At 41.7% G+C, this 12,590-nt stretch overlaps 1 protein-coding gene across 2 annotated transcripts in view; it reads right to left on the bottom strand.

The window, feature by feature from the left end:
* The window catches only part of sos1 (son of sevenless homolog 1 (Drosophila)), a 52,731-nt gene that overhangs the window by 31,974 nt on the left and 8,167 nt on the right, over positions 1 to 12,590 (bottom strand). For both annotated transcript variants that reach the window (XM_063012459.1, XM_063012460.1), the window contains exons 2-4: positions 5,374 to 5,499; positions 2,202 to 2,333; positions 668 to 832 (exon numbers count right to left, since the gene is read on the bottom strand). In XM_063012459.1, the coding sequence (XP_062868529.1) occupies positions 668 to 832; positions 2,202 to 2,333; positions 5,374 to 5,499 (423 nt within the window). The remainder of the gene's footprint in view (positions 1 to 667; positions 833 to 2,201; positions 2,334 to 5,373; positions 5,500 to 12,590) is intronic.

The following is a 12,590-nucleotide window of genomic DNA, read 5'->3' as shown; positions in this document are numbered from 1 at the left end:
GCTGATCCGCATATGAACTTGCCTCATGCAGGTGAAAATATGCAGTCGGCTACTGCGCATGTGTCAGAGGGGGTGTGTGTCAGTCTCGCTCTCCTCAATCAGTAGAGAGGAAGTGTAATGCAATTGGGTAATTGGGTATTGGGTAATATGACTGGATATAGGGCCAGTGATAGCTCAGTGGTTAAGGTACTGGACTAGTAAACAGGAGGTTGCCGGTTCAAGCCCCGCCACCACCAAGTTGCCACTGTTGGGTCCCTGAGCAAGGCCCTTAACCCTCAATTGCTCATCGTGTTCCGCTCACTGTGTAAGTCGCTTTGGATAAAAGCGTCTGCTAAATGCTGAAAATGTAAATGTAATGTAAATGACTGGATGGGGAGGACAATTGGGACTTGGGTAACTGAGTGTGGAAAATAATAAATTCTGTATGGTGGGTGCGTGTCAAAACACGGACGAGAATTTTTCATTTTTGAGACCGTCCCTGGGTGTTCTAGGTTTACATTCACCTCCTAAGGTAGCTGTGCTGTGTATTGTAGCTTCCATTTATTCTATTATTTAGGAGGTCCGTGAAATTAAGCACATTTTCCCGTGAATTTAGTACGGGCCTATATATAACGTATGTTTCATTTTCATCATCTGCTTCATCCTGAATTAGAACTAGGTGTTTTACCTTGTCCGCACACATGGCCACACTGATGTCCTGCTGCGAGATCTCATAGTGCCGTATATTTCGTACATAGTTCCCAGCCAACTTCAAGATGTCTGCTGAGATGTATTCCAATACCGCCACTATATACACAGACACCTGGTGGTCTATCTTGTAGCCTAGTACCTCCTGTCATACGAAACACAATAACACACAAAGGGTCAGTAAGTGTGTTCTTGAAAAACTGTTATTATTCGGCTAGAATGCGAGACGTGTGTGATTTTTGCAGGAACTTTCCACTCTGGCGCTCCTAAATGTTAAAAGTAATCCTCTCCTCCCAGCTTGCATTCTTTTCCTGGCATCAGGATGGAAAAACACCAGCTTACAGCTTACAGGACTTCTGCTTAGTCACCAGAGTGCAGAAGAGCTCAGTTTCAGCCCCTCCTAGTGGCCGGTACTGGGAGTGCTGGGAAATTCCCAGCAACCGTTAATAAAAGGTAAGTTTTGTTATAGAGGTCAAAGAAATGGTGCAGCAAACATCTTGCAAACCTTATAAATAGCTTGAACACCCTTACAGTTTTGATGTTTAATTGGCTTGTAAGAATTTGTTGGGCATGTAAGGAACACTCAACAACTAGTACACTGAGGATATGAAATATCATCAAAGCACCCTAAGTTGCTGTATCCACAGTCCAAAAGAGGAACTGTAAGGGTCAAGGGAAGCTTTAAAAGACTAAGAAAACTATCTGAGAGCTAAACTCCAGCAGGAAGGTTTAGAGTTTAGCTAACTAACAGAGGAATGGTGGAGCAGTGGGCTACAGTGTGAGAGGTTCACTGGATGGAAACCTCTTCAAGGTAAGTCAGAAGAATTGTGAAAACAAGAGCTGTGGAGTGATTAAACCACTAATAAAGGTATGTTTAAAGATAAGAAAAAAATAGTTAAATTAGTTAATTTAGGAGTATTTAATTTGTAAAGGTGGTGATTGTGTGGCAGCCAGTGTTACTAGAAACATTGCATACAGTAGGTAGATGAATGAATGGGCTCCACCAAACACCAAAGAAAAGGCATTTGTAGCTAAAATATTTTAATAGTTAAATTTAAATAGGCAGTGTAGGGTTTCACATACACTGTATGGCCAAAAGTATCTGGACACCTGACCATGAGCTTGTTGGACATCCCATTTCAAAAACAAATAGTAATAAAATAGAGTGACCTATATGTGATCTTTTTAGCTATAATTGCAGCTCTCTTTTGAGAAGACTTCTCACAAGACTTTAATGTCTAGGGGAATTTGTGTCCATTCAGTCAAAAGAACATTAGTATGACTGGGCACTGATGTTGGTCAAGAAAGCCTCAATTGACGTTCCAGTATGTCTTTATATTGCTTTGTTTACAGGGACACAATCACACTAGAACAGGGCCTTTTTCTAAACTATTGCTGCAAAATGAAAAGCATATAATTTCCCTTATTTAACTGATTTATTACACATGCAAGCGAATGTAAACCAACAGGAACACACACAATCAAAATCAGCCAAAGCCAATGACGTGTTGCACCTTTAAAAGTGGGTGAATCTTATCCACAGGTAAAGCAAGAGGGTTCCTCCTCTTCCTCTTGTCAATGGCTCCCTGGGCATCAGAGATGGCCCACTTATCTATGGGGTGAGGAAAACTCTTCTGTACCCGATCCTAAAAAGAAAGAAAAAATTAATTACAAAAGATCAACAAAAAATCTCATTTCCAAAAAAGTTTGGACATTTTGAAAAATGCAATTAAACCAGAATCTGTGATTTGCTAATCTTCTTCAGTCTTTATTTAACTTGAAAAATGCAAAGAGATGACGTGTAATGCTTTGGCTGACAAACTGTATTGTATTCTGTAAAAATACTAAAAGATTTTGAATTTGATGCCTGGAATGTGCTCCAAAAAAGTTGGGACAGAGCAAAATACCAAATAAGAGGGAAACATTTATAGAATATTCAACAATAAGAAGGTGAACTGGTAACAAGTAAGGGTTGTCATGAGTCATGATTGGGTATAAAAGGAAGGAGCAACCAAAAGCTCTTTCCAAGCAAATATGGGCGTGGCTCATCACTTAGTGCCAAACTTTAGGAGAATTTCTCAATGCAAGATTGCAAATAATTTAGGTCTTTTACCATCTACCACACAAAATGTCATGAAAAGATTCAGAGAATATGGAAAAATCTCAGTCTGTGTAGGGCAGGGCCTGAAACCACTGTTGACTGTGCATCACCTTTGAGCCCAAATAACCATCATGCTTCTGTGATGAATATAGCGACATGTGCTTATGGGTACTTCAGAAAACCGTTTTCACTTAACACAGTCCACCACTGCACCAAGAAATGCAACCCCTGAACTCTGTTATGCAAAGAGCCCCTTGGCCAGAGCTCATGGAGAGAAGGACAATAGAAACATGAGCCGTGGTCGGATGAGTCCACACTTCTGCTTGTTTTTGGGGAAAATGACATACATGGTGGATCATAAAGAGGAAACTTAGACAACAGGGACAACAGACAGTTGAGTAATTAGTGTCTTCAGTAAGCAAACCATTACAAAGTGTCATTAATAGGAAAGATTATGTAACACAGTGGCAAACATGCCTCTGACCCAACTTTTTTGAGTGTGTTCCAAGCATTACATTTCAAATTAAGTTAAAATACAATTAAGTTAGTCAGGTTGACAAATGGGGCGGCACGGTGGGTAGCACTGTCGCCTCACAGCAAGAAGGTCCTGGGTTCAATTCCCAGGCGGCGCGGTCCAGGTCCTTTCTGTGTGGAGTTTGCATGTTCTCCCCGTGTCTGCATGGGTTCCTCCGGGAGCTCCGGTTTCCTCCCAGAGTCCAAAAACATGCAGTCAGGTTAATTGACGCCGCGTCCAGGGTGTTACTCTGTGCCTTGCACCCATTGAAAACTCCCCTTTCCCACGATCCTAATTGGACAAGCGGTTAAGAAAGTGAGTGAGTGAGGATGACAAATGTACAGGAAAGTATGTCCAAATAACAGATTCTTGTTTTTTTTTGTTTTTTTTTTTCATTTTATCATTTACAAACTGTCCAAACTTTTCTAGACAAACAGATTTGCATTAATTTTTGCATCATCACAAAAATTTCAAACAAGGGTTTTCCAGTCATGCTCTAGATTTAATGTAGACACACACTGACTAACATCTTCACATCCTCCGGGTTTGAAGGTTCGGGTTGTACATCTCTGCTTTCCCATGTACCAACCCACCACACATAGGAAGGCAGATCCGGATGCAGACACATTCCACCTGACGCTCACCAGAACAAACGAATGAAGAGATGAACGCGAAGGAGCAGTGAGGAGAAAATTCATGGGAGAAGGAAAGCTAACGGGATACTGATGCTGATGCTGACGATGTATGGAAGATGAATGAGATCTACGTCTAAAACACAATCTGCGCTACGGCTGACATGGGACAGCACCACAAATAAAGCACCTTTCAATCTCACACGAGTCGTCTGGGCGTGAAAATAAATCAGAAACACAGAGTTGAAAATGGTCAGTGAGAGAAGTTCATTGTGACCACTTTAAAATAAGATACACAATAAAATGTACAAACAAAATGAAATTTAAACCAAAGTGGTGAGAGAAATGATGTGGTGCATTTATTCAGCTTTTCCATTTATTATTATGTGGACCAACCTTGTCTTACAGGAGCAATCGGTATTGGACTGGTGATTCACTATTTGCTTAAAAATACCTCAACCAGGCATAACATTATGACTACTGACAGGTGAAGTGAATAACTGATTATTTCTTCATCACGGCACCTGTTAGTGGGTGGGATATATTAGGCAACAAGTGAACATTTTATCCTCAAAGTTGATGTGTTAGAAGCAGGAAAAATGGACAGGTGTGAGGATTTGAGCGAGTTTGACCAGGGCCAGATTGTGATGGCTAGACGACTGGGTCAGAGAATCTCCAAAACTGCAGCTCTTGTGGGGTGTTCCCGGTCTGCAGTGGTCAGTAGCTATGAAAAGTGGTCCAAGGAAGGAACAGTAGTAAACCTGTGACAGGGTCATGGGCGGCCACGGCTCATTGATGCACAGGGCGAGCGAAGGCAGGCCCGTGTGGTCCGATCCAACAGACGAGCTACTGCTGAAGAAGTTAATGATGGTTCTGATAGAAAGGTGTCAGAATACACAGTTGCAGGGCTGTTTTGGCAGCAAAAGGGGGACCAACACAATATTGGTGTGGTTGGACACCTAAAATATGAGAGATGTTCACCTACTTTTGGCCATATAGTGTAAAGTTAATGGTTTAAGCCCTACCACTACCAAGTTACCACTGATGGACCCTCAATCCTCAGTTGCTTGGACTGTATTTGGTCACACCTGTGTCTACTAAATGTCTTTAATGCAAATGTAATCCAGTGAATAATGCATTTGGCTGTGCCTGACGGTGGGTGGTCAATAGGGTTCCATTTATGTTGCACATGCGAGACCTCTGCTGGCTCATCAAGGGGGCACCTGTAATGTAACAGCACGCTGCAAAATTGAAGTAGTAATTCCACCTTACTGGAAAGTGGACTGACTGACTGACCAGGTCAGGTTACCAAAGTACATGTGAATACAGTAACTGGATTATTGCAATAATCTGATTTCCTGCAGCAATCTAAACACACTCATTGTAGGCATTAGCAAAACAGCTTGGTTGACGCCTTGACTGTACATACGCACGCTTACCGCCACGTCCTGCACGGTGCGAGGTTGGGCCTGACAGAGCATGCTCAGTAGCAGCAGAATCAGCTCTTCGATGTATTGAAGGGCTTCCTCCTGAGACGACAGCTTTGGATGTACCTGGTTTAGCACCTGTAAAGACACAGATTTTGTTTTTTCATATTATAAACAATGTCAGGTTTGATTTCGGCCGAGCCAGAAAATAAATCTCACTTATTTTGAACCATACAGACAAAGTCAAGCAGTCACACGAAGGTTAATACAGAAACAACTTACCACAAACCAAAGACATTTTTTCTTAAAAAAATCAATTATGTCAGTTTGCAAAGCCATTTTCAAACATGATACCGCATTTTTATTTTTAGCTATTATGTGATTTACAAAGGTTGCCATACATTATACATTATGTGTGGATTTCCTAATGCAGCTATGTCCCCATGCAGCTAAATAAGTTAATTAGAGATGTCCCCTTATGAACCAGTCACAGAAACCCCCTTAAGTGTTTCTTAACCTTTCCAGAGGTACTATAATCTGGTTATTATTTTTAATAACCAGATTTGGTTATTAAAACTTACACTTAATTTAGTTTGTTTGTATTTTTTATGTTACTGATGGCAGGAATTTGTGTTTTATGCCACTGTTATTGATCTTGTATTATTTGTATGTACTCAGTCTTATATTATTCAGGAATTTGATGATTATTTCTGTTTGATCTTGTGTGAGAGTTTGTTGTAATGTTACCCATCTTTACAATATTTCTGAAGCTAACTATAGAAACAATAGTATCTCACACAAACATGATGCATCATTTATTTCTTGAACCCAACCATCACTCTCGCGGTTGCATAAACGCCAGTTCTTCATGCTAAGGTTTATCTTAGACCTGAGGTAACAATTAATACTAAAACTATGTGAAGGGTGAAATATGATAAGTGATGAAATACAGTGTTGTGTTTATCACATGATTCCATGACATCATCAGTTTCACTAAAATAGAATAGCACAATGCACTCGCGCTTTCTCATCATTTTTTGAGAAGTTTACAAAATAAACGGTCCAAATTCCTTCCTGCAGGCCGTGCATCTCTCAGTGTGAAGGGTCATGTGTAGTGTCCTATTGAATCCTCTGCTCTCAATCATGGCTAATGCCTAGTACAGACTAACCCTCTCTCAGGTCAGGTTTGGTGACTAAACAAGACTTGATCAAGAGGTGCACACTACACTCCGGCGTTTCTCGACATTGTTGACATTTCAGGGCAGTTGTAGCCTAGCGGTTAAGGTACTGGACTAGTAAGCAGAAGGTCGCTGGTTCAAACCCCACCACTGCCAAGTGGCCACTGTTGGGCCCTTGAGCAGGGCCCTTAACCCTCAATCACTTAGACTAGCGTCTGGCAAATGCCGAAGATGTAAATGTTCACATAAGGTTTCCTTTGGAGGCGCTTTGAAAAGGTCAGTGACAAACTGGGTCAAAATTCAATCAGGTGAGGGGTGGCTCGGTGGCTAGCACTGTCTCCTCACAGCAACAAGGCCCTGGGTTCGATTTCCAGGTGGAGCGGCCTTGGTCCTTTCTGTGTGGAGTTTGCGTGGGTTTCCTCCGGGTGCTCCGGTTTCCTCCCACAGTCCAAAGACATCATTGCAAGTGAGGTGAACTGGAGATACTAAATTGTCCATGACTGTGTTTGACATTAAACTTGTTAACTGATGAATCTTGTGTAACCAGTAACTACCTGTCCTGTCATGAACGTAACGAAAAAAATGACGTTAAAATCCAAATAAAATAAAATAAATCAATCAATTAGGTGAACTTTCAGTGCAGCGGCAAGCACAACATCACAAATTGGGCACACGATTTTTGCCACACTCTATAAGAAACAATGACAAACCCAGTGCAAAAGTGGTTTTGCCGCTTCTCATGCGAATGCGCCCTTACTCTGTATCTGCTCTCTGGTAAATGAGCCCCATCTTTTCTCATTGCAGAGGCATCTTCTACCCGAACTGCTGCAGGCAGGTGTGTTCATGCTGTTGGGTCCGAACATGCTATACTGAACCAAAACTATTCAGGAAATGCCGTTCCTGGGCATGGCAGCAGGCGCTGGTTTGCATGTAGGCAAAACTGAAAAAAAAATGTAGCAGTAGCGCACATTTCAGATCCCAGCACGGTTTGTGTTTGGACTTTGGCCTTTCTTAGACTGGACTCATGAACCCCTGGGTTGAAGGAACAGTTGTCTTTGCAACATTTACAACATGTCTCACATGGACCTAAAACCAAGAGGAATCTGGCCACTGATTGGCTGAATGTAATTAATCATGGCTTCAGTGGGTCCAGCACCATTGGGGACAGGGCACAAGGTGGGGATATAGCAGGGACAGGGCGGAGATTCATCACAGGACATCCTCTGATTTGTGTCATCACATGAGTGGTGACACGTGCCATTTTGCTTATGATCTGCATGGAAGAACTATCATAAGGTCTAAGTCTAAATGTGATTGGGCTGTTGTAGCCCATTAAGGTTTGATTGTTTTTGTTCACTGCAGTTGCAAAAATGTTTGAGTTGCTGCCCTTCTGTCAACTTAAACAGTCTGCCAATTTTCCTCTGATCTCTCATCAGCAAGGAGTTTTCCGCCTGTAGAACTGCTGCTCACTGGATCTTTTTTGTGTAAACTGTAGACTGCTGTTGCATGAAAGGCCTGTCTGGTTCCAACAACCATGCCCTGCTCAAATCCACTCATTAAGTAGTTTTAGGGACTGTACTGCTGCCACACAACTGGAAAATTGGATTGGATCAATGAGCAGGTGTACAAATAATTCCCAAAGTTTTGGCCCAATAATCCCTCCCTGTCGTGAATTAAAAAGCTAAAGCGCCCCACAAACGCTAAACAAACAATTTCCATGTGAGTGGTTTTACAATTAACAGACCCCATCACACTGAATTTTGGCAGCATTTGGCGTATGTAATAAGCACAGCCGGAGCCTTGTTGTGGTTTCAGTGCATAGCAGGAGCGAGGAGCCTGCCAGGCGGGTGGTGCAACTCTGACAGCCCAGAGAATCTGATCACTCGGCTCCTTACACCAGCACATTCCCAGCCAGTGCAACCGTGTTTGAAGTGCAAGCCAGCGCCAGAACCCGACACGCCGAAGGGAGGGTGTGTCTGGACGTTTCTCGGCAAGAACTCGCCTTAAGTCGTTGGAAAACATATACAGTGTATCACAAAAGTGAGTACACCCCTCACATTTCTGCAAATATTTTATTATATCTTTTCATGGGACAACACTATAGAAATAAAACTTGGATATAACTTAGAGTAGTCAGTGTACAACTTGTATAGCAGTGTAGATTTACTGTCTTCTGAAAATAACTCAACACACAGCCATTAATGTCTAAATGGCTGGCAACATAAGTGAGTACACCCCACAGTGAACATGTCCAAATTGTGCCCAAAGTGTCAATATTTTGTGTGACCACCATTATTATCCAGCACTGCCTTAATCCTCCTGGGCATGGAATTCACCAGAGCTGCACAGGTTGCTACTGGAATCCTCTTTCACTCCTCCATGATGACATCACGGAGCTGGTGGATGTTAGACACCTTGAACTCCTCCACCTTCCACTTGAGGATGCGCCACAGGTGCTCAATTGGGTTTAGTTCATCACCTTTACCTTCAGCTTCCTCAGCAAGGCAGTTTTCATCTTGAAGGTTGTGTTTGGGGTCGTTATCCTGTTGGAAAACTGCCATGAGGCCCAGTTTTCGAAGGGAGGGGATCATGCTCTGTTTCAGAATGTCACAGTACATGTTGGAATTCATGTTTCCCTCAATGAACTGCAGCTAGCCAGTGCCAGCAACACTCATGCAGCCCAAGACCATGATGCTACCACCACCATGCTTGACTGTAGGCAAGATACAGTTGTCTTGGTACTTCTCACCAGGGCGCCGCCACACATGCTGGACACCATCTGAGCCAAACAAGTTTATCTTGGTCTCGTCAGACCACAGGGCATTCCAGTAATCCATGTTCTTGGACTGCTTGTCTTCAGCAAACTGTTTGCGGGCTTTCTTGTGCGTCAGCTTCCTTCTGGGATGACGACCATGCAGACCGAGTTGATGCAGTGTGCGGCGTATGGTCTGAGTACTGACAGGCTGACCTCCCATGTCTTCAACCTCTGCAGCAATGCTGGCAGCACTCATGTGTCTATTTTTTAAAGCCAACCTCTGGATATGACACCGAACACGTGGACTCAACTTCTTTGGTCGACCCTGGCGAAGCCTGTTCCGAGTGGAACCTGTCCTGGAAAACCGCTGTATGACCTTGGCCACCATGCTGTAGCTCAGTTTCAGGGTGTTAGCAATCCTCCTATAGCCCAGGCCATCTTTGTGGAGAGCAACAATTCTATTTCTCACATCCTCAGAGAGTTATTTGCCATGAGGTGCCATGTTGAATATCCAGTGGCCAGTATGAGAGAATTGTACCCAAAACACCAAATTTAACAGCCCTGCTCCCCATTTACACCTGGGACCTTGACACATGACACCAGGGAGGGACAACGACACATTTGGGCACAATTTGGACATGTTCACTGTGGGGTGTACTCACTTATGTTGCCAGCTATTTAGACATTAATGGCTGTGTGTTGAGTTATTTTCAGAAGACAGTAAATCTACACTGCTATACAAGTTGTACACTGACTACTCTAAGTTATATCCAAGTTTCATGTCTATAGTGTTGTCCCATGAAAAGATATAATGAAATATTTGCAGAAATGTGAGGGGTGTACTCACTTTTGTGATACACTGTACATGTTGACACGACGTGAAATGCTTGCGGCCCACGTCAGAAGCTCGGGCTCATTCGGCAGAGAGAAGGATGAGTCGAAGAAACTTCATTTATTGCTCAAATCAGGAATTCTTTTAAAAGCAGGGTTGGGCTGATGTTACGAATTTCCTTCACTGTACAAACAAAACATCTGTTTTTCTCGTTTCTTCTTAAATTCAGTTACATCTCTGATCTCCATAAACTGACCACATGATGGTAGTGACTTCTTGGCCCTCATGCTTACTAGTTCATTCCTGACATTTTTGTAGGCAATGGTGGCAACTCAGTACAGTAGACCCTTGAGTTACGAACCGTTTACCATTCGAACATTTTGGGTTATGAGCGATCTTTTTCAACTTAACGTACGAGCAAATTTCGGATTACGAACCGAAATTCACGAAACACGTGACGTCACGAACAAGTTGACTCCAACCGTCTCTCTCTCTCTCTCTCTCTCTATCTCTCTATCTATCTATATATATATATATATATATATATATATTAGGGCTGTCGAAGTTAACGCGATAATAACGCATTAACGCGACCTCAATTTAACGCGATTAAAAAAATTAGTGTTATTAACGCAAATTCTAGTTCATGTTGACACTTGACTGGTAGAACAAACGTTTTAATGTCGGACTTGCCACCGTTTTTCATTTGCGGTTTGTTAACATAATGTAACCGATCGTGGTAGTGATGCACTTGCATAATAAAGAAATAAATACACGCTATATTCACAAGTTGTCGGGAGCAGAACACTTTATTACAATTAACTTCTTCTTCTGTACCGAATACCGGAAAGCTGAGTCGAGCACGTTAGTTCATGAACTATGGAAGCCCCAAAGGGTCAAAACACACTCACTTCGTGTAGAAACGTCCATCAAACCATCGTCACGATACAACCACAGAAAAGTCTGATACAATAACTACGCCTTATCCCACCTAAAGCACCGCTGATCTACAATGTTTGCTGATGGAGAAATTCTAACCTACAATCTGACATTTACTGCCTAGTATGTGAGTGAATAAACTCCCTTACAGTTTTCTCTTGTCCCAGCAGTTTTTAACATAAGTACATTTAGCATAAAATGTGTTCACCATTTTAATTGTAACATTTCACTTAAAAATCCTTGTTTTCTATAACATTTACACAGATTTTTTTTAATGCGATTAATCGCGATTAACTATATGAAATTCTGAGATTAATCGCGATTAAAAATTTTAATCGTTTGACAGCCCTAATATATATACATATATATATATATATATATATATATATATATATATACACAGTGAGCGAACATTCGAACAGCGGACGGTGTTTTCTTTATATTTTGTAAAATTCTATATTAAAATGTCCCCAAAGAAGGTGCAGAGAAAGCGCAGTGCAGAGAAAATAAAAAAATCTATTGGTTGTTGTATAATTACTCCTGCCAGTATGTCACGGTGTATTAGAAATAAAGAAGAAAATAATAGAGAAATATGAGAGTTATTGTTGTTTCTGGTAGATACATTTTATAAAAAAAAAGAAGGAAATTTATTAGTGTATGGTACAGCACACGTACTGTACTGAAATGTGGTGTGTGTTTTATGTACAGTACTACTGTGTATTGTTGTTTATTATTGTTTATTACAGTATTATCTATTCTATAATTTAAGATGTAAGGGAAAATATACTTGTATTTATAACAAAAAAAACCATTTAAGACATTAGAAAGGTTAGGTAAGGGGGTGGTTTGGGAGGTCTGGCACGGATTAATTCTATTTACATTATTTCTTATGGAAAAAATAGGTTGAACTAACGAATATTTTGACTTAAGAACAGCCATTCGGAACCAATTAAATTCGTAAATCAAGGGTCTACTGTACTTGCAGTATAATGAACAGCAATAAGGAGGCTGATTTTACACTCCTACACCATACAGGCATTCTTGGATTCTGTTACATACTTGTACATAATGGTGGGGCTTGTCACCTTCTGATGCATTTTTCCCAGCGTCGTACCTTTTAATGCCATCAGCAAAAATGTTTTTGGTTGAGTGCGTAGCCACTGATGCACCGTTGCTGTCACATTATCTTCTTCCTCTTAAAGCTTCTTTGAGCGTCCAAAAAGGTGGAAATCAGATGGTGCTGAATCCAGACTATAAGCATCTCTCCCAGTCTCTCAGACACGACCAGTTACTACTCCTCCTGCCCTCACCGTTTCCAACCAAAATATAAAAGTGCGGAAACTTTTTGAAGATCCCTCGTACAAATACATGTCTATGAAATTATTTTTTCCGCATATCCCAGCTTGTATGGCGCCCCTGGAGCAGACAGGGTTAAGGGCCCAACAGTGGCGGCATAACCGGCAATCTTCCGACTGATAGCTCAAACCTTTACCCATTAGGATACCACTTTCATTTGGGTCCAATG

The sequence above is a fragment of the Trichomycterus rosablanca genome, chromosome 17 (assembly GCF_030014385.1).
Source record: "Trichomycterus rosablanca isolate fTriRos1 chromosome 17, fTriRos1.hap1, whole genome shotgun sequence".
Classification (NCBI taxonomy): Eukaryota; Metazoa; Chordata; class Actinopteri; order Siluriformes; family Trichomycteridae; genus Trichomycterus; species Trichomycterus rosablanca.
Note: the sequence above shows the minus strand (reverse complement) of the source record. Positions and strands in the feature narration are given on the sequence as shown.